At 42.8% G+C, this 21,183-nt stretch overlaps 1 protein-coding gene across 1 annotated transcript in view; it reads left to right on the forward strand.

Annotated features, from left to right (window-relative positions):
- Positions 1-11,132: 11,132 nt before the first annotated feature.
- The window catches only part of FER1L6 (fer-1 like family member 6), a 63,383-nt gene continuing 53,332 nt past the window's right edge, over positions 11,133-21,183 (forward strand). The window contains exons 1-5 of the mRNA XM_063152303.1: positions 11,133-11,167; positions 19,256-19,338; positions 20,037-20,163; positions 20,786-20,840; positions 20,936-21,067. Coding sequence (XP_063008373.1) covers positions 11,133-11,167; positions 19,256-19,338; positions 20,037-20,163; positions 20,786-20,840; positions 20,936-21,067 — 432 coding nt within the window. The remainder of the gene's footprint in view (positions 11,168-19,255; positions 19,339-20,036; positions 20,164-20,785; positions 20,841-20,935; positions 21,068-21,183) is intronic.

Here is a 21,183-nt window from a genome sequence, read left to right on the forward strand (position 1 = left end):
ATTATTTAAATAGGATATCCTGCTTGTAGTGTATAGTCTTGTTTCTACCTTCTTTTGCAGTAGAGCTGAATGTGGATCTAGAAAACAAATTTTGCCTTGGCTGTAGGAGAACAAACCCAGAATTTTTCATGGATTTTGTAGCATCTCTATGGAGTCAGAGATGTGGAACTGAGACCAAAGCTTGGCCAAAGTTCTTAGAGAATTTGCCTTAGAATTTTATATAGTTTATATAAATAGCAAATAAATGGTAGTGATTAAATAAATTTAATGTAGTGACAAATTTTAATTTGTGCCTCACCCTAAATTCTAGGACAACTAAAAAAGGTTTTTTGTGTGTAAAGAGAAACTCATGTTTTGCTTTAATGGTTTGTTTCCTTCCTTGAAACAACCTAAGAATATTTACTTAAAACTAAACTAGCATTAGCTCTGATAAGATTTATATCAATTTTTCAATTTCTTCTGCTGAAATGTATTTGTTCTGCTGAGATACATATATGTGATTTTAGAGTCCAAGTCATTTAATATTCTGTAGGACTGATCCTGCAGACAAGGGATATATCCATCAGAGAAGAAAGAATTTCTAGTTATTATCACATAGATATTTATTCTGCATTGCTGTGGAATAGCTTTGAAGTTAACAAAATGGCTTGTCACAGAAGAAAGGCAAGAGGAGGCTGGGTAGGATTATTAGGATTAATTTTAGGTATTATGTTGTATGGCTGCTTGATGTCCTTGAGGAAAGTATTCCTCCCTAAAACAACTCACATAACCCCACACAAACCCTTGTGGCTAAATGCTCTCTGGAAAAGCCTGTCTGTCTCCCCTGGTCTGCTGGCAGCATCCTGCCTGCTAATGTGCAGTGGGACCAAACCCTGGCTGCCTCCCTCAATCCCAGCAAGGGTGAACATAGTGGGGGCCTTTATTTCAAGTTTGGAGCTTTATTCCTGTTCACCACAGCTCAGCAGCTCTGGTCAGACTGCAGCACAAGGAAAAGCAAAGCAGTTGTGCTAGGCATGAAAAGGTTTTGAAATAGTGGATATGGAAAATTACTTCAGGGATATATATTGCTTTCCTCTTTGAGTCACACAAATACCCTCAGAAAGTTTGCAGCCAACCCAGAGCTGCAGCTGAGTCCCCTGAGGGGAGGGATGCCATCCAGAGGGGCAGGATTGGGGACTGGGTCTGTGTGAGCTTCATGAAGTTCAAGTGCAAGGTCCTGTGCATGGGCTGGGGCAATCCCCACTATCAGAATTGCTGAATGAGTGGGTTGAGAGCAGCCCTGAAGAGAAAGACTTAGAGATCCTGGTTGGACATATTGCACATGAGCTGGCAATGTGCAGAAAGCCAAGCCTGTCCTGGTCTGCATCAAAGGAAACGTGGCCAGCAGGTGATTGTTCCCCTCTGCTGTGCTCTTGTGAGAGCCCACCTGGAGCCCCTGTCCCCACCACCGTGTCCAGCTCTGAAGCCTTCAACAAGAAAGGCTCTTGGAGAGGGTCCAGAGGAGGCCATGACAGTGATGTGGGGCTGGAGCACCTCTCCTGTGAGGAAAAGATGAGAGAGTTGAGGTTATTCAGCCTGGAGAAGAGAAAGGTCAAGGGAGACCTTATTGCAGCCTCTCAATACACACAGGACACTTGCAGAAAAACAGAGAAAGACTTTTTAACAGGGTCTGTAGTGGCTGGACAAGGGGCAATGGTTTTAAACTGGAATCCAGTAGGTTTAAGTTGGACATAAAGGAAGAATTCTTTTGATGAGGGCAGTGAGGCACTGGAGCAGGTTGTCAGAGGAGCTGTAGATACTCCAGTCTGGGAAGTGCTCAAGACCAGGTTGGATAGGGCTTGGAGAAACCTGGTCTGGTGAGAAATGTCCCTGTCTGTGGTGGAGGGGTCGGGGTGAACAATTTTGAAAGTTCCCTTTCAACACAAATCAATCTATTATGCTGTGATTCTGTGAATAGAAGATTAATATTTCCTCTGTATGTTTATATACAAAGAGGCATATTAGTGATTCTTCCAGCAATCTTTCTTCATATAACAATCTGTATCTTCTTTGATGTTTGTTTGCTTTTCTTTATTAAATAGTCCAGGTAAAATATGAATGAAATTCGATGCAGACCTGATTCCTCACAAGAGGATCAATTTTTGTGTGGAGACAGGCTCCTTGCTGGACTGCATGGACAGGTATTTTTGACCAGCCATTTCCATCTCTGATACTAACAAGGCTTGTGACATTGCAGTAACTTGGCTGCAATGTCAACATCTTGAGAAATACTGCAATAACCAAAAGAACTTGATTCAACCAAATGTGCTGATTTTTGATAAAGTGTGACTCATACCCCAAACAGTAAACTCCTTTGAGTTCCACCCTGTGAAGGGAGGATCCTCTCAAGGACATTGATGAGATGGGAATATTGACATAGAGATGTTGCTGTAGGCATTAGCAGTGTTCTGGACATTTTATACAGCCTTTATTTAAGCAGCTTCCCTCTAGCAACAGGGAAACAAAAGGGTAATACTGATAAACAATGTTATATTGATGGCTGTGGTAAAAGGTGAGAGACAAGATATTTGCCCAGAACTCTCAGGCCCTCTCCTTTGAAAGATAAAACTTTCTTGGAATTAAAGGGTGATTTTGTAGAAAATTTGGACTGGTCACACACTTTCTGTTTACAAGTTTGGATTTTCTGGTAGCAAATGGAACCTAAGTTGCTGCAGAGAAAACCCATTTCTAGTCCAGTTTAAAGGCATTTTGCAGCATCAGTGCAAAGCACATTGTCCTGGTTTCAGCTGGGATAGAGTTAGCTTGGACAGCGTTGCAAGATCAGGATTTAGGATTGAGACTAATGTTGCTAACACTGATTTAGTTGTTAATGAGAAGTATTTACACTCTGTCAAGGACTGTTCAGCTTCTCACACTGCCCTGCCAGTGAGGAGTCTGGAGGTGCACAAAAAGTTGTGAGTAGACACAGCTGGGACAGCTGACCCCAGCTGATCCAAGGGATATTCCATAGCATATAGATCCAAGGGCTATTCCATTCCATATGGCATCGTACTGAACAATATCCTAGAGGAATCGACTGAGTGGTGACCTGCTGCTCAGGGACTGTCTGGGCAGCTGTCAGTGAGTGGTGAGCAAACTGCATTGTGTATAATTTGTTCTGTACATAATAGTAATAATACAACATTATTATTATTATTATTATTATTATTATTATTATTATTATTATTATTATTATTATTATTATTATTATTATTATTATATTTTAATTATTATTATTATCATTATCATCATCATTATCATCATTATCACTATTTCTTCCCCATCATTTTTGTCCTATTAAACTTCTCTATCTCAATGAAAGAGTTTTCCCTTTTTCCCCTGTTCTCTCCCCACTCCACTGAGGGGCAGTGAGTGAATGGCTGTGTGGTGCTCAGCTGCCTGCCAGGGTAACCCAGACCCCAGTGTAGTGTGATCAGCACTGCCAGAGGTTGGTGCTGGGTGGCAGCAGCCCTGTGTCCCACTCAGAGCATTTGGAGACTCCCTGGGATTTCCACAGGCAGTTATCCTCACACTCTGTAAGTAATTGTTCAAGGTGTTATTGTTTTTCTGTCTGTCATATGACTTGTTCAGGGCTGGAGAATAAAGGAGTTTATTTGGCCTGGCAGGGCACAGGCTGTCCACAGTGAAAATCAAGTCACCTTGCAATGATTGCTGTCTGGACCAGAGCACAATTACTGCAGCAGCTATTCCATTAAATACTCCCTGTAAACCTGGTATCTGTAGAAATGCTGAAGGCAGCATTCACTCTTCTGGTTTTCAAAAGATATGTCTGTTATGAAGGTAATCCTCTAAAATCATGCTGAAGATTAATTTGAACGTTTTGCAGAACAGGAGGTTATTCTGGAATATGTGACTGGTAAACTCTTGCATTTTACAGCTCCACTGAGCCAGAAATAAGAGTCCTTTGCACTTTAAGATAAGTGAGATTCATCCTGTTTCAAGAAATGTCAGAATAGTAAGCTGCTTGCCTCTTAATCTAGGAGCATCTTTTACATTGGTCAATGATGGTCTTTCCACTTATTTGGACTGGAACTGAAGTAGGGACAATAAGAACCGATTTATAATGGAAGAAGAGATCTAAAAAGAAAAGAGATCTAATGTTGGCAGTGTGGGATCACAGGGACATAGGAAGTGAAAAAGTGTTGTCAGGCCGTGGGCAATGCAAAAATCCTAACTTTAATGTCACACATAGGCATTTGTAAATAGAGAATTGTATTATGTCCTCAAGAATTGTCAGTAGCTTTTGGTAAAACTCTGGGAGGGCAATGTACATTCCTTATCCTCCACATTTGCCCACCAGGACCCTCGATACTAGGTGTCTGTACTTGTCTTGGTAAGGAGAGCTACAGCCTTTCTGAGTTGTGCCTGTGCTAGGTGTAGTGAATTTAGAGGCTTGGTAGAGAATCCCACTGTGTGTGGGGGATAAACTGGGATGCTGAGCACTTCCCTCAGCAAACAGTCTGGTTTTGTTCAGAAAGGATTTATTTGGGATTAACACTTCCCACTAGTCGATGGTTATGTTCCAGTGCAGACAATCCACTGATAAAGCAGAAGCATCTTTGCAGAGGTCACTGTTCAACTGACATTCACAGTGTACCTTGTGTCATCACTGTAGTGGGATGACCCAGACAGAAGTCTTGGGGCTGTATTGGTGGACTGTGTTTTTTGGTCATGAGTCTTGATAGCTGTACTGGGCAGACCCTTGTTTGCCCATCAGAGCATGTGAGAGCTCACAGAGCTGCTGCTGGCACTGACAGGGTTTGGTACAAAATAGGGCAGCCCTCAGTGTGTTTCATACCCATGGCCCAGGCAGCCTTCTGTAACCAGGAATGCAAGGGAGGGAGAGGAATTAAACCCCTATGATTTAACTTATACCTTGACAGGAGACTGACCTCTGACTTGGGATTGACAATCACATCCAAAGATACATAATATTGTGGGCCAAGTGCACCCAGGTGGGATTTGTGATTCCTTTCCTTTTCTAGCACCACAATAATTTGCTGACAAATCTTGCTAATGGACTTTGGAAAGTCAAAGACTTGGTATATTGTGAGTCCTGTAAAATAACAGTACTGTGTGTGAGTCCTGTAAAATAACAAGCCCCCTGGAGAGAGGATTGCACGGCTGAGCTGCAAAGCCTGGGCTCAATACTGAGATCTGGCCTGGCCTGGGAAGGGTTGAGGCACTGCCTGTGAGAAATGGCTCAGCAAGGGATGCTTGTCTGCCTGGCTGTACAGAACAAGGTTTGCTCAGGGACAGCTCCTGCCCCAGGCTTGTTTCAACACTCACAGAGCGCTAAATCAGGAATCATCACTGCCTATGGGCAGTTTACAGACCCCTCCTGGCTGAGCTGGCACTGAGACTGTTCTGGGACTTGGCTGCTGAGCAGGTTTCTTTTGCAGAGCAGCACAGCCCTGAGTCTGTCACTGATGCTTCATTACTTCTGCAGATACAGAAGTTTTTAAGGCTGCAGGAGCAGAACCAAGGGCACCAGCAGGGTCTGAGTCACTTTGTGCTGCCTGAGCCACACTGCAGCACCTGCTGTACAAGCTGGGAAGGGGAAGGGGAAGCAGGGGCACAGAAACCTGCAGGCAGCTGCTCACCTGCCATGAGCAAAGCTGGGAGTACATTTCAGGGCTCTTGAGTAGCACTCCCTCCACCCTTTTGTATGCCTTTATTTCCCTGAAATAATTTAATTTTAGTAAAGCAGGTGCTAAAAGATTGAGTTAGGGATGGTATCAGAACACTGAGGTGCCCCTGGGCAGGGCGCTGAATGTAATACTTCACTTCCACAAGCACATATTCTATTTCTCAAATTTGAAATGTTTTCCTTTACATCAAAGCATCCATCTGTTCAATATTCAGGAAGAAATACACTCACTGAGCATTGTACCACACCAGCCAGATCTTGCAGAGGTCAGCTGGTTCTGACTCTCCATCCCTGTGTGGCCACCTTGCAACCTGCTCCCCAAAGCTGCAGGAAGCACTGGAGAAATGCTCTTGCTGTGGCCCTGTACAGCCACTTCCATATCTGCACTTCTCCTGGCCCTTGGCCAGCTTTGCAGCATCACTTACAAAAGCCAAATTCTGCTCTTTCTACATGGCTCTATTAAACCTCTTTATTTCTTTTCAGCTGGATCATTAGTTAGATGATTCTGTATTGTTTTTGACATATGCTTTCTTCCCTGAAAAATTAGAGAAATCCCATTTATAGGGCTACCCATTCACTGAGAAAACACAGCAAGTTACCAATTTATACCTGCTGAGTGGGCAGCCTATTTAATGTCTTTTTCTAACCAAGTATCACTTCCTCCAAAAGAGGTTGTTCCAATGCCTTGAGGATTCCCTGTCAGCAGATAATTTGTGCTTCTTGTTCTCTGACTTGCCACAAAATGAAGTCCCTGCTTATTGCTGCTTGCATTTGGCAGCAGCATATCCAGTTTGGTCCCATCTGGAGCCATAGAATGGTTTGGGTTGAAAGAGATCTTTAATGGTCATCTGGTCCCAATGCCCTGCCTTAGCAGGGACACCTTCAGCTAGATCTGGTTGCTCAGGCACCTGTCCAGCCTGTCCTAGAATGCAGAGATGGGGCATTTACCTCCTGTCCCAGTGGAACAAAGGGCACCAGGTCCCTCAGGGTCTCAAAGGTCATTGAGAGCAATATTCTGCACTCATTTAGGAAACCAAACACAAACCATGTAAACATGGGGATCACTAAGTGCCCAGGGTAGTTGGGAGGAACCACTTTGTCCTCAGATGCACCAGCCCATCTCTAGAAATGCCATGGTTTGATCAGAGAACTTTTCAAACCACTGAAGTCTGACACCTTTCCCACGGGACAGGTAAATCTTTTAAATCCATCAGCTGCAGAGACCACTCAAAGCTGCACAGCTTTATTGATATGGCAGGAATGAGCTGGAAATAGACTCTGTATCCTGACTTTCTTCTCATCCCTGGCCTTCCACTGGAGGCTGGACTTAGCCCAGGTCTGGTCTATTTTTTTTTTTAATGACAGGAGAGGGGCTGAGTCACTTTTTTTATATATTGACTTATTGAAAACCTCCCCTTATGTAAACTTTCTGTTTCTTGACACTCCTGAGTTGCCAAGTATCCTAGAACTTGGTGTTGGGCACAGCCCCCACCTTGAATTATCAGGCACCTCAGAGAAACACCCACTCTGTAAATACAAGGGGGTTTCTGTTCAGCCTCAGATTCATAACATGAGCATGCCAGAACTTTCTGTCCTCCTGTTCCTGTGGCACAGAGCAATCCATCAGGTGCAGGGACTGCTGTCCTGCGGTGCCTGGCTGGTGAGTTGAGGCTCACAGCTGCTGCAGGGCTGTTCCTGCTGGGTGAGAGGGGAGATGAAAAGCTGGACTTTGAGCATGGTGGGAAAAATATTATTTTAACAAGTATTGCTGAGGTCGGATTTACTAAGGGAGGGGAGAAAAGATCCAAGTTTCAGGAAAGTGTTCCCCCTCAGGGAGTGATTTGTGATGTGTTTTGTGATCCGGGATGGGCAGCTGGTGAAGGCAGGGCTCCTGTGGGGCTCTGCTGCTGCTTCCCTGTATGAACCCCACAGCTGGAAACTGCCCCCTTTGTATTCCACCAATTTTAATAGCTTAAACCCCCTGGTGACATTTCACTTTGGCTACCACCACCCTGAAGCCTGCTCTCCCAACCATGGGGACAGTGGCCCTCACCCAGCACTTCCTGTGTGCCACAGCAACCACCAGGATTATTATGGTGACAAGTTTCACTGTCTTTGATACAATGGCAGGTAAAGACCAGCACCCCACTGTGTTGGGGTCAGATATGGTCACAGAAAGTCTCACAGAGTCTCTGAAAGTCTCTGAGGAAGCCTTGAAGAGATTTTAGTTTCACTAGCAAAGGGTGAGAGGAATGGAATTTCAGTACTGTGCTCATACAGATAGGAAGGATCACATGGTCTGATTTCTCTAATTTAATGTCCAGCTTCTACACGGCACCCATGGCTTTTCTAGTGAGTAGTAATAAATGGGAAGGGTAGTTCCTGGAAGAAGAGTCTCCATTGCACCACGTGCTCTGCAAACATGGCCTGATTTCAGAGTGTGTACAGATACACACATGGAGCCTGCTGCTGCCCTACTTGTTCCACAGCAGTTCTGGAAACAATCTTCAGAAAACACGGGCTGAAGCTGCACCTGGAACATGGTCCTTACAGCAACAAGAACAGGAGATACCACCCTCACAGCCTTTCCTTGCTGTTACAGTGCTCAGTTATAAAACAATCTGTGAGATTTCTTGCCAGCCTTGCCAGTCTGGAGGCACGCACACTGAGGAGCAGTGTACATGTTTACATCCACTCAAAAAAGCCCTGCTGGCAGCTCAAGGCAGGCATCCCATATGGCCTGAAGGCTGATTTGCACCTCTTTACACACTGAATCTTAACTGTTAAACTTCATAAGCCTGAAAACATTTCCTATGGAAAATGAAGCAGTGAAGACAAGCTTGCTCTCTACTTTCGCCTTCAACAAAGTGAGAGAAGAGAAGAGAAGAGAAGAGAAGAGAAGAGAAGAGAAGAGAAGAGAAGAGAAGAGAAGAGAAGAGAAGAGAAGAGAAGAGAAGAGAAGAGAAGAGAAGAGAAGAGAAGAGAAGAGAAGAGAAGAGAAGAGAAGAGAAGAGAAGAGAAGAGAAGAGAAGAGAAGAGAAGAGAATTAAGTCAGGGCAGCTGCTGAATGGTCACCTCAGTTTTTGCCACTCAAATGCTAATTAAGTCCTCAATGCAGAGCCTGCTGAGCAAAGGGGATGCTATTGGATTATTTCAGGTTTTTTGGGAAGCTTTGCCCAGTCAGAAAATAAAGCTGTTTGAGAACTGGATGGTGTAGGGGGTTTGCAGTCTGCCAGAGAAGCTCTCTGCAGAGGTGAGCAGAGTTTGGCTGCCTGACAGGATGTTGGTGAACAAAACTGATCATCCACTGAGTGTATTGGGTGCCCAGGACTCTCCCTGACAGCTTTCTCCTGCAGAGCTGCCAGTTCTGCGTACTTGGTTGCAATTTCTAGGGTAGGGTACTGAAACCATTCTGAGCAGGTCATGAATCATTTCTCAATTCAGCCCTGCAAGGGAGAATTTCTTTCTTTTTTTAATTTTAGCAGACTGTGAGCGACCCCTCCACTGAAAGGGCTCCCTGATCTCTCCTGGTGTTTAGGATTTTATTTAGGAACAGGGTGCTTTAAAACCTCACTTTGGTGAAAGTGCTCTGGAATGGCTGTGCTGTGTGGGGTGTCCCAGGGACCACAGCATTCTGCTGTCAGTCCAGCCTGCCTGCTCTGGGTGTGCTTTATCTGCTATTATCCATGTTCCTGCTATTATCCATGTTCCAATTCCTTCCTTAGTGGAGCTCATGCTTTCTAATGAGAAAGTTATTGAGCCTTTTAAAGGAAGTAGATGAGTAAAGCAACAGTGTCTGCCCATGGCATAGGCACATCATTACCCCAAACTGGGAAAGACAAGATAGATGAGAAAAAGAAGGAAAAGAAACTGAAGAAGAGTATCCCCAGTGAAAGCCAGCACAAGAACTCAGGGCTAATTGCAAAATTCAGAAGGATGAATGATAAAAAAAAGCATTAATTTTCTGCTCCAGTGGAGAAAAGGGAATTTTGCATATGGTTTTTAAAGATACAGGAACACATGAGATATCTGATTTAATTACCATTTCTCCTTTGAGTAGAGAAATCACTCAAGTCAAACAAGAGTGTGATGGCTGCTGGTGAAGGGCAGGGCAGCTTCTGGACAGCTAGGCTGGAATCTTCTTGAACAGAAGAAGAGCAAATAAGCCTGACCTTCAGAGGCAGCCATCTCCCCAAATTCCACTGAGAAAAAACAAAAAGAGAGAATTTTGACCCTGGTTGATCATTTGGGTTAAGCTGTCTACTGTAGTTTAATTTCTCTGCATTTTTCACTTCAGCAAAATTACCAAAACCTCATGTGCTATGGGTACTTCATCACTTCATCACATACTTAATGATGTATTTTGGGAATAATGAATTCTTTTGCTGGGGTTCAAATGTTTCATTCCAAAGGTGTCCCTAATGAGATGTTCAGCTCACAGTAATGGAGTGTCCTCTTTAAAGGCCAGCTCCCATCAGACAAGGTTAAGAACAATGTGAAAACTGTCTTTGGGAAGTGCAGAACAAAAGTGGTCTTGTGCCTCTGTAATTTGTTCTCAGCAAGGACTGAAGTAAGTCCAAGAGGAAATGTCAAGGAATCAGATGTACTTACAAGACTGGAGACAAGAGCTGTGACAATATGATGGTTTATTAACCAAGAATAACAGATACTAAGCCTTTGAACTGGGGAGGTTAGAGGAGTAGAAGGGGGAACCACAGTCCAGAGCCTTGTACATTGAGCTGCTATAGAGAGAAGTCAGGCAAGCTATAGGTGGAAAAAGAAAACAGAGAAAAAGAAATTATGTCCTTATTAAAAAAGAAGTGAGTGTGAATACAAGAATACTTAGATAGGCTTGGTTTTTCAGAGTGGTTGCTAAGACTGTCTGAAATCTAAACTTTTCAAGGTGTCCTGGTGAGTGTTGTATTCCTGCTGGCCTCTTAGCTTGGAGCTGCTGTTCAGGAGCAGGGCATGGCTTCCCCAACAGACTGGCTCCTGCAGAGCAAGAGGAGTTCATGTTTGCACTGAGATAAATCTTTGTTCTTGTTCAGTGTTTACCAGATTGACTAACCAGGCACCACATTTGCTACCAGCAAGAAGCAAACTTAAATGCAAATAGAACAAGAGGACACAGCCTCAAATGAGACCAGGGAAGTTTTAGATTGGATATTTAAACATTTTTCTTCACTGAAAGGGTTATCAAGCAGTGAAACAGGCTGCCCAGGAAAGTGGCTGAGTCACCATCCCTGAGGTATTTAAAAATGTAGATGTGGCACTCAGGGACATGGTTTAGTGGTGAGTTTGGCACTCTCAGGTTAATGGTTGGAATTGATGGTCTTAGAGCTCTTCTCCAGCCTGTTGTTTCTATAAGCTTGGAAAGCCCATTCACCATGTAAAAGGTAGAGACTGAAAGAAAAGCAGCAGGATGGAGCCCTCAACAGTGGTATCTCAGTCCCACAGGTATGTCTAATACCCTCAGGAAATTCTTCCAAGCTTTAAATTAAATTCAGCTAATTATAGCTGAAGACTTTCTTTTGAAGGAAGAGAAAATCAACATCTCCTTTAATGCTTGTTTTAGCTGCTCCTGGGGGGTGTGATGATTACTCCTGGTAAGAGCTAGTCTATAATGCCTTGTGCTGTCTTTAATAATTTCTAACTGCACAAAGTCATGGGAAGTCTTTCACAGTTCAGCAGATGAGGAATCAAGATCCCTGTAGAGGGAATAAAGAGCTCTAAGAGGTGCAGGAACAAAAGAAAGGACCTCTCTGCATGTAATAACTGTGTTCTTTATTTTGTAGGCCTGTGTTAGTATTTAGTAGATCTGTTCCCCAGCTCTTGTGTATTGACATGAGAAATGTCATTGAATAGAACCACTAATTTGCATCTGTTCAGGATGTGGCTTCCTTGTTGTCCTGAATCATGATGCATAAGGATGCTAAATGTCAATGCAAAGTCCTTGGTTTTCTGCAGGAGGGACAGGGTTTGGAAGAGCCAAGGCTGTGTGTGCCAGGGTGGATGGCCAGTGCTTGCAGACATCCCTGGTGCTGCTCTGGTGCTGCTCTTCTCAGCCTTCTCAGAGTTTGGATTTTAGATCATTTGTAGCAGAACCAGGCACAATTCAAAAGCTCAAATTATAGGTCGCTCAGAATGCATATCAGTATACCTTGTATTTCTTCTTCTGCACCTAGGGAATAATTTTTTTTTTAATAAAAATGCTGAAAAGCGTGGAAGCAGCTCTGTCAAACCAGTTTCTGCCTCCCAAGAAGGGCTAAAGGTGGAAAGTTGGAAATACAGTTTATGAAATAGGTATGAGCAAGGCCCTCAGCAGTTTCATACACTTAGGAAGTTTATGAGCTGGATGGATATCAGACCCTCTTCCCACAAACTCTATAAATGTGCCTGAAATCTCCTTGAATTCTCTAACTCAACGGCCTTCTGTGCAATGTCTGATTTATGTGTCTCACTGAAGAATACCTAATTTGTTCACAACCTCATTTCTTTTAAACTTGTTGCCTGATAATGTCATTGAGTGCTGTGGTTTTGTGGTCTGGGCGTGAAACTGAGACACTCCTTCTCTATCCATCTTTCCATGTCACTCATTATTTTATAGCTCACTTCCAAAGAACACTTCAGGTGTGGTTAAACAATATAGTGAACCCAGATGTTTCTCAAAGACATGGGGATCACATGAGTCTCTGGTAATTGGGAATGAATTCACCTCCCTGCTCAAGTGTGCTCCAAGAATGGATTTGTTTTTTCACTATCAGCTTTATGCTGGATTAGGTATAATTTTGGCAAATGCTTGTGCTGTATGCTTTGATCATTCAGGCAGAAGCATGATAATGAATCCATACCTCATTCAAATCCATGCCAGGTGACCCAGCCATGCATGGATTTGGTATTTATGATCAGGGAATGACCAGAACAGGAGAAACATCCTGAGGTCAGATCCCATACCCATCTGGCACTGTGCTCTTCTCCAGCAGTGGCAAAAGGGTGGGATATTCAGGGATAGCACATGAGCCTGGGCACTTTCTGTGTCCATTCTCCTTAGCATCCAGAACATTTTTACCATGAGTATTAATGGAGACATCCCCATCCAGTCCTTTTAGTATTTTCAGTCTTGTTTCATCAGGTGCATCCTCATTCTTGTACTGTGTGTTATGCTGTGTAAGAATCAGCTTTGCTTTCACCTTATTTGCCAGTTTAAAATTACAAAATTTCATCCTTTTCCCACTCAGTCATCTCCTCTCCAAATGAAGAGTTACAGCTGTGTCAGTCTGTCATAAACTGACTTTTCCCACCCTTTTTCTGTGCCTTCTCTAACCCTGTTGCCTTATTTGAGATGTGGAGACCAAAGCTGTGCACAGAATGTGAGATGTTAAATGGATTTATTCTGTGATCCTGTGTAATGACCTTGTGTAGGTTCACCAGTGCTCTAGAGGCAAGCTGGCACTGACTCCTTTCTTGCTGACACCCATCCTGACAGCACAGTGTGGATGCTTTTACTGATGCTGCACATGAGCTGCTAATTCAGAGACCACCAGGGGTGACTCCAGGACCATCTTCTTGTGTTTGGTAGCCAGTTCAGCATTTCTCAGGCATAATTCATTATTTTTACTGTACCACCTGAAAAGCACAAGCTATCATCTCTTTCTCAGGGTAAACAGTCTCTGCCAGGACCCTCTTTTGATCACACTTCACAGTGTTTTCTCTGAATTGCTGAGTTTTAGGTTCCTTTTGAGATGGGAATACAAAGCAGCCAACTGTAGCCAGAATGCAGTAATTTAGTGGAAGAAGAGGTTCCCTTTCATATTTTGATTTAATTTCTTATGCTAATCTAATGGCTGATTTCAGGTTTTGACTGCTGCAGTGCAAGAAGCAGAAGTTTTACACAGAAATACCCACAAAGACAGCAGAATTTCTCCTGAATAGCTATTTTAGAGCTTTTTCTTCAATGCACAGAGCCAGTGTGTAACTAATCCTGACCACTGTACTGTCAACTTGAAATTTTGTTTTCTTATGGAGGAGATATTAATAGTTGAGACAAAACATGTAAAGTCACAGTGTCACATAGATATGAAAAACCCTAAGATTCAGAACTGATACCTTGGCTGCCACTGCTGTTTTTTAAATTGCAGCTTGTCATACAGGATTCTGAATTCACCTTCTTGAAGAGCTGAAGATTTCCTATTGCAAATCCTTGGACCTGTCAAAACAGCAGAACCAGGGGGAAATCAGGAAAAGTGCAAACAAGTAAAGGCAGCTCGTAAAAGCTTCAAGCTTTGAAAGAACCACATCAGAAATAATGGATTTGGGAATAAAGGGAGGTTCTTTGCTGAAGCATGGTGAAGGATCTGACAGTATCTGAACTGAACAAAGCAACCCTGCACTGGGAAACAGAGTGAATTAAATGAATTAATTGGTGAAGTCTTCCCTTAACTTCTATAATCCCGAGAAAAGAAGGCATGAAATGAATACATTTTAACCACTCATTAAGATTTTTTTGCTTTCCATATGCCCAAGATCACAGAATTTATTTTATTCAGCCCTCCTTAATAATTAAATGTAATGCAAAAAATTTCTTCCCTGGGACTTCACTTATTATCACAAATGACATACTGTCATAATAAAAAATGGTTGTGAATTAACTAACTGTGTTTATGTGACTGTTTTAGATTTAGTAGACTTTTCATTTTGAAGCCACATCTTTGTATTGTAATTATATTTTATTCTTTGGAAAAAGGGATTTAAGTTATGAGATAATTTCCTTGACTAGTTCATATTGTGGGAGTGTTAAAATGAGCCAAGAGTCATTCCTATATTTCAGGTTTGTTGTTTTTTTTTTTTTTTGCATTTGAAATGAAATGAAGTAACATTTTTATGACTTAGAGAACTGGTGTTTATTTCATGGAAATTAGAACTACTCATGTAGGTAATTATTCACCTGGTGCAGTACTGTTTGATCTACTGAAATACTGTTTTGAAAATGAACTTACATTGAAAGAAGTGGAATTTTAAGGAGCTGAATAATAACCCCACCAAGACATCATAGAAAATGCAAATAAAAAAAATCCAAAGATAAAAACCCACTTATCAAATTTTATGTTCATGTATAGGAAGGCAGAAGTATTTTTTCCTCTTTCTTCAGTTTCTGCTTTCTCAGCCAAGGCAACCACTGTGCCCATGGCTTACAGTCTTGAGGCACTGGGGCTGCCTCAGAGCTGAGGTGCACAAGCCTTTGATCATCCCTGAACTAAATAAGTTTGATGGCTCCAAAATGTTTGCTGAGACTGCTGCTTCCAGAGAGGAAGGGATTTGGGGGGAAAAGCAGGGCAAAGCTGCTCCAGTGAGGACTTTCTGCTGCCAAGAGCATGCTGGCAGCTCACTCAGCCTGTCCATGTGAGAGCTGGATGGCCTTGGGAGATGTGCTGGATAAAACAGGATTTGTGTCTGTGTCTGATCTGGTGTGCAGCTCTCACTCCCTGGTTTCATTCCTCTCTGCCCACCAGGAGCACAGCTCGCACACCTGCACAAGGGAAGGGCATCTCAAGGCTACAGAAATGGAACTTGACAAATGTCTTGGTCTATTGCAGCTGAGCACAAGTCTGGGTTTTTTCTTGAACTAGTTCTGGAAACCTGCTCAGAGAGGGGGCTCTGAGGGAGGGACAGAAGGGCCCTCCTGGAGCTACACATCCTGTGTTTCAATGGCTCAGTTTATTCTTCCAGCCTCCTAAGTGATGGAGAAGTGTTTCCTGCCACCCCTCAGTGAGTGCCCACGGTGAGGCAGATAACCTGCACCCTACAAGGGCCTGTTTGTCTCTGCATGGCTTGTAACCATTCCCACAGCAGGAAACCAGTCTCCCCTTAAAGCAACTCTTCAAGCACACAGACTTTCAGACTTTTGAAAATATTTTGCTGGAAGAAAATACTACATTTAAACAATGTAGAGGAACTCTGAGGTTCAGTAAAGTCATTTGAACTCATGCTGACATGCTGACACCTCTGAAGTGGATTTTTTTTTTTTTTTTGGCCCTCTTTCCATTAAATTAGACTGCAAATTGCAATTATTGGATATCTAAGAGAGGATTATGCTGTGCAAGAAGTGATCACAAAGCCTCTGCGATGATGGGACAGCTTAGATGAAAAGAAAGAGCATGAAAGCAATTTTGAAAGCTGGACGCTGCCATTAATGAACTTTGACAAGAGGGGAATGAAATTTGTGAGTCTTTTTTTCAAGGTATGAAAATTAATTCAGAGACCCAGTGGACCTGTGGCACTGATAAGAGGAAATGAACACTTGTGTTTACAGATGTGCAAATTCAACATGGTCTGAATGTAGGCAAATGCTGTGCTGTGGTTGCTGTCCCACTCTTATTTACTATTTATATCAGGGAAGCCCCAATGAATCACACTCATAAACTAAGGTCCATATTGTACTGTGCATATGCAGAAAAGAAAAAGTTCTCCTGACTTCAGATTTTTTTACAATCCTCATGTGAAAGGAGCTGGGACACTCAGTCTTCTTTGAACTAAGAAATGTTCTTGATTAGCTGAGATGGCTGATTTTTAATTGCTTCTAATCAAAGCACTTAAAACAGGAAACCTCTTTGTAGCCTGTTAGAATTCTTTCATCTGCCTTCTGTTTGGGCATGAAATTGCTTTATTCTATCTCAAATTAACTTGCAGGATTCAGTAAGGAGCAAACCCTCTAGCTGTGCATTATGTATCATGTGGGGGTTAAATCTTCACTGAAGTTTGTGAGCAATGCCTCAACACTAACAACCTCCAACTTCCCCACAGGTCCATGACAGGTGAATGAGTTTTTCTGCACCCAAGGCTCTCCTGATTTCCCCTCTTTGTGCCTCACTGGTAGCCAGGAGGTCCTGGGGGAACATGGGAGACCTTTCCTCATTATATCTTTGGGGTTTACCTAGAGGTGGCACAAAGTTTTATGCCTTTCTTAGGGATACAGATGGGTATGGATAACTTTGGGGTCATTCTCAAATCTGGTATAACTGCATAGAAGGTCCAAACTTTATCTTTTTAAAATTTACACCATCTTGGGGAAGAATGGATGGAATGATTTTCAAGTTTTCAGCAGTTTTAGAATTTATGTCAAAACTGCAGGGAAAATATTTTGTTGAAATCTGAAGAAAGTTTACTTTTTTTATTCCTTCCATGAGAACAAATTGTCTACCATAAAAAGCATTTCCACAGAACACTTTGAGGATGCCTAGCTGTTGTATTAAGCAGTGTGGATGTTACCCATGTGCACAGTATTAGGGTGTGTGATGGGTTTTCTCCTCGAGCCAGGTCTTATGAGCTCTCAGAGAAACCATCACATCCAAGATAGCTCTGCTACCTGGAATGGCATAAAATCAGCAGGATGGCTTCTGAGGTAGTGTTGGAAACAGAAAAGTTTTAATAAAAGGCAAAATAACAAAGCTCTTACAGTGAAAACTCAAGCTAGGGGCAAGAGGTTTTTGTTCTTGTTAAAACACTTCACAAAAGCAATGATTTCCTTTGTTCTCTTCTTTTTCTAGTGAATTACCCAGGTGGGATTTTTTGGCTTCTGTCCAGCTGGCAGCCCTAGGTTTGAGGCGAAGTCCTAAAGATCTTATGAGATGTCTTTTTACTAAGTTGAGGACAGAAACTGAGCTTTTTTCCTTTTTTTAAGGAGACAAAGGATAGGTTGGTTACTTTGTCAACAGGGGGCACATTCCTACAGGTGTGCACACTGACACTGGCTGACAAGTGGTTTACATATCAAAGTGATGCAGCCTGTTGGGAAGGATTGGTTGATTCAGTTCCCTGAAGACTTAATTTACTTAGTTTAGACCTTACACAGAAGATTCTCTCTGGCAAATCCGATGTACAGAGAATGCCACCCTGCTCTCCTGCTGAACACACCCACACTCTTTGTTCCCATAGCTGAGCCTTGCAAGTGACCTGTGCTTGCTGCCTCTCCAGTGCTTGAGGGACACATCTCTGCATGGTTATCCTGGCTAAGGTAACCTCTGGGGTCAGGGACACATCTCTGCATGGTTATCCTGGCTAAGGTAACCTCTGGGATCAGGGGTGCAGGAGAGCTCAGGTGCAGCCTGATGCCATTTGTGCCCAAACCTGTGACAGAACAAAAACCTGAGACTGAAATCTGGTTTACTTCAAAGAGGGATTTTGCTCTTGGCACCATGCAGTTATCCAAAGCTTGGCCAGTTCTCCTTCTGTTACCCTGTGGCACCTTCTCCAGTTCTGTCTTTAGGCAATTTCAAGTGTTATGTAAACATAAGAATCATGGAAGACAGCCCAGTTAACACGTCAGGTTTATTAATGGCCACTTCCTGCAGCCACCCTCTGACTCTTGCTTTGCTTGATGTCTGTTTTTGTCTGGGTGCTACATTTCCACTCATACTGATCAGATTTTAGGATCCTTTGGCACAAATAAGTTGTTCATTTTCTGCTATTGTACACTACATTGCTGACATTCCTCTTGGGCTGGCCAGTAAACTTAATTTGCTTGCTCTGGATACAACCTTTAAACATTACCAACTTCCCTTTCCAGTTTGCAGGATCTTTTCCTCCACAGTTTGAGTTTGCAGATGATTTCAGATGTTTGAGCACTGGTCACCATCAGATTTACTCAGCTTGTAGGTGCCTGCTTGTTTTGGCTCATTGGACTGTGTGCTTTTGCAGGTAAATTTTTATACCTGCAATAATTTAGGCAAACAAATCCTCTGATGACAGGGAGAAGAAAATTTGCTGAATATTTGTCACTGCATGTTTGTGGCCAACAAAGAACCTGAAAAATGCTGCTATTATATGAAACCCTTTGTGTTTCCTGTCACCACTTGGTTTGTTTGCTAGTCCAGTTAATAGCACAAAGTTCTCAAGCAGCATAGATTGTTTCTCCCTCTGAAACATGTGGCATATTTATTTTCTTGGAAGAACTGATGCTAGGCAGAAACACCTCTCTAACACAGTTGAGGAGTAACCTTGTTCAGGCTTGTTCATTGCTTTGCTGTTGAAGGGGAGTGAGAACTACCTCAATTATGCAGTGTATGTGCCACTGATATCATGGGTGTAGTGGGTGTCCTGACCAAGGTATTTACACAAATGACTTTATCTCAGTTCAGTGGAAAACTGCTGTTGTTCTGGATCCTCTAATCTGCCTTTTTTCTCTGGTCTTATCAATCACAGGCATAAGGAATGAGCTACATGTGTGGGAAGTCAGTAGATTGGAAACTTATCTTTGATTTCCTTTCTTTGCATCTTGCCATCTTGGTTTGAACAGAAGTTTTGGCTCTTGTCACTTTATGTTTGTCTGTACATGGCCAAATTTAAAAAACCAAAACTATATTGGATGAAGCAAAAAGTCAGAGCTTTCTCTTGTTTCTCTCCTTTGCTGTCGATAAAAGGAAATTCAGAATATAATGATCTTGCTAGGAAATCAAAACTCCCTCTTAACAACTCCTTGAGTTAAATTAGAATCCAGTACAGAGAAAAGTTTGAAAACACTGCACTAATCAATTTTCTTTACTTTTTCAGAAAGGGGCTGTTTGCTGGCATGAAGCTGAAGAAGAAGAAAAAAGGCGAGAAAGGGCTGACTATTGCAAACAAAGATGCATTGGGTAAGCCTCATAAATCAATATTTCATCAGGGATGAGCAGGTGGTAGGGGGATTATATTAGATCTGATTTCATGTGAACTCATTTGAATTGTGTCTCAAGGCTTAGCATTGATAAAACTGGCAGTAAATTCCTTATCACTCCCAAATAAACAAAGAGCTAATTCCTTTTGCATTAACTGTTTCATGAAGTTCACATTCAGGTTCTGTGAGTTCACACTGCTCTATCTGGTACAGTAAACTAAAAATGTCAGCCTGTCTCTTTCCATAGAGAGATGGCACATTTTTGAGTGTTCTTTTTCCTACTTTACCGGTAGGTAATTTACTACAAGTGTGTAATTCCTCCAGAAGTTTTGCTTCTTTTAGAAAGAAGCACCATAAATACACAGCCTGCTGTGATGGCTGGATGGGCTGGCTCAATAAAGCTGGCAGCTTTACTCAGTAGTGTGTGTGTGCCTGTTGTGAGTGCACACAGGGTGAGGAGAGTGGCCACGGCCACGTGGATTTGGGAAATGCTTTTGCACAGGAGGGGAGCTGCTGCTGTAATCAATGCTGCTCAATACGAGAATACCTCTAACTGGGACACCCAAATAAATAAAATATTCAGTTCATGATGATGAGTTCATTGCTCTTCTTCAAGTGAGCTTTTTGCTACTGGAAATCAAATGTGGGTTTTACTTCCTTGTCTGTTTTCTTCATCAGGTGATCATGATGAGATTGCAAGTTTTCTCCATGACACTCTTGGAAGACAGGAAGAGGCAGAGGAAGACCTTGTGAACAGTGATGCTCTGTCTAGTGCTTTTGGATCCTTAAGCCCAAATAGGAAAAGGTGCCTCTTCATGTATCTTACCTACCATCCCCCTATACATCTTTTCCAGATCCCTGTTTCCCATGAAGGGGAACCCTTGAACAAAACATCTGACAGAAAATCCCTTTGCTGACAACAGTGATCTCTTCACTCCTGCTCTCCCACATGACAGAGTGGAATGCACTTGTCAGCTCAGAGATATCACCAGGTGCTATCCAGTGCAGGGAGAAGTTGAAATTGATCCTGAGTGTGCCTCAGCTGTGCTAAGGAGCTCTGCTAAACAAAACAAGCCAAAGGGAACTGCAATGTCCACAGTGAAGAGCTTGTGTAGTTGTGCTTTTCATGCAGGAGAGGAATGCAGTCTAGGGAAGAATGGAGTCAAACCTAATGGGAACAACAAGAGAAATCATTGCCATGATAGGTGGCTGCACTGGTTTGTGTGGATGCAAAACATTTCCCTGTCAAAGAGTATATGAGAAAACCAGAGATGGTCTCTGCTTAGACTCTCTCAAGCCTAACAGTTCACAACAAAACTGTCTGCCATAAATAATACTCATTTAGTGTTGAGAAGTCTTTCTAATGTGTGCACAAGTACCAGTTCTTGCCTAGAGATGTCTAATGACTTCTTCTGTCATTTAAACAGGGCAAAGCTGGTGACCAGAATTCATGAAGAGGAGCTGAAATCCCAGAACTACCAGGTGAGCAGGGGGTGACAGCCCTTGTGTGACTGTGAATTCCTCAGGCAGGCTGGACCTGAGCCCAGGAGTGTCCATGGTGTCCCTGTGCCCCACAGATTGCCATCACCATCATCGAGGCCAGGCAGCTGGTGGGTGAGAACATCGACCCCATGGTGATCATCGAGATAGGTGATGAGAAGAAGCAAACAACAGTAAAGGAAGGCACAAATGCCCCTTTCTACAATGAAGTAAGTGCTTTCTCTTAAAAAAACACTTTCTTCAATGGTTCTGGATGGACTCTGCCATTTGGTAGCTCATAAGGGGATGAATTAAATATACAGCACCTGTCTGAGCAGGCAGGTCT

Source organism: Melospiza melodia, chromosome 1 (genome assembly GCF_035770615.1).
Source record: "Melospiza melodia melodia isolate bMelMel2 chromosome 1, bMelMel2.pri, whole genome shotgun sequence".
NCBI classification, from domain to species: domain Eukaryota; kingdom Metazoa; phylum Chordata; class Aves; order Passeriformes; family Passerellidae; genus Melospiza; species Melospiza melodia.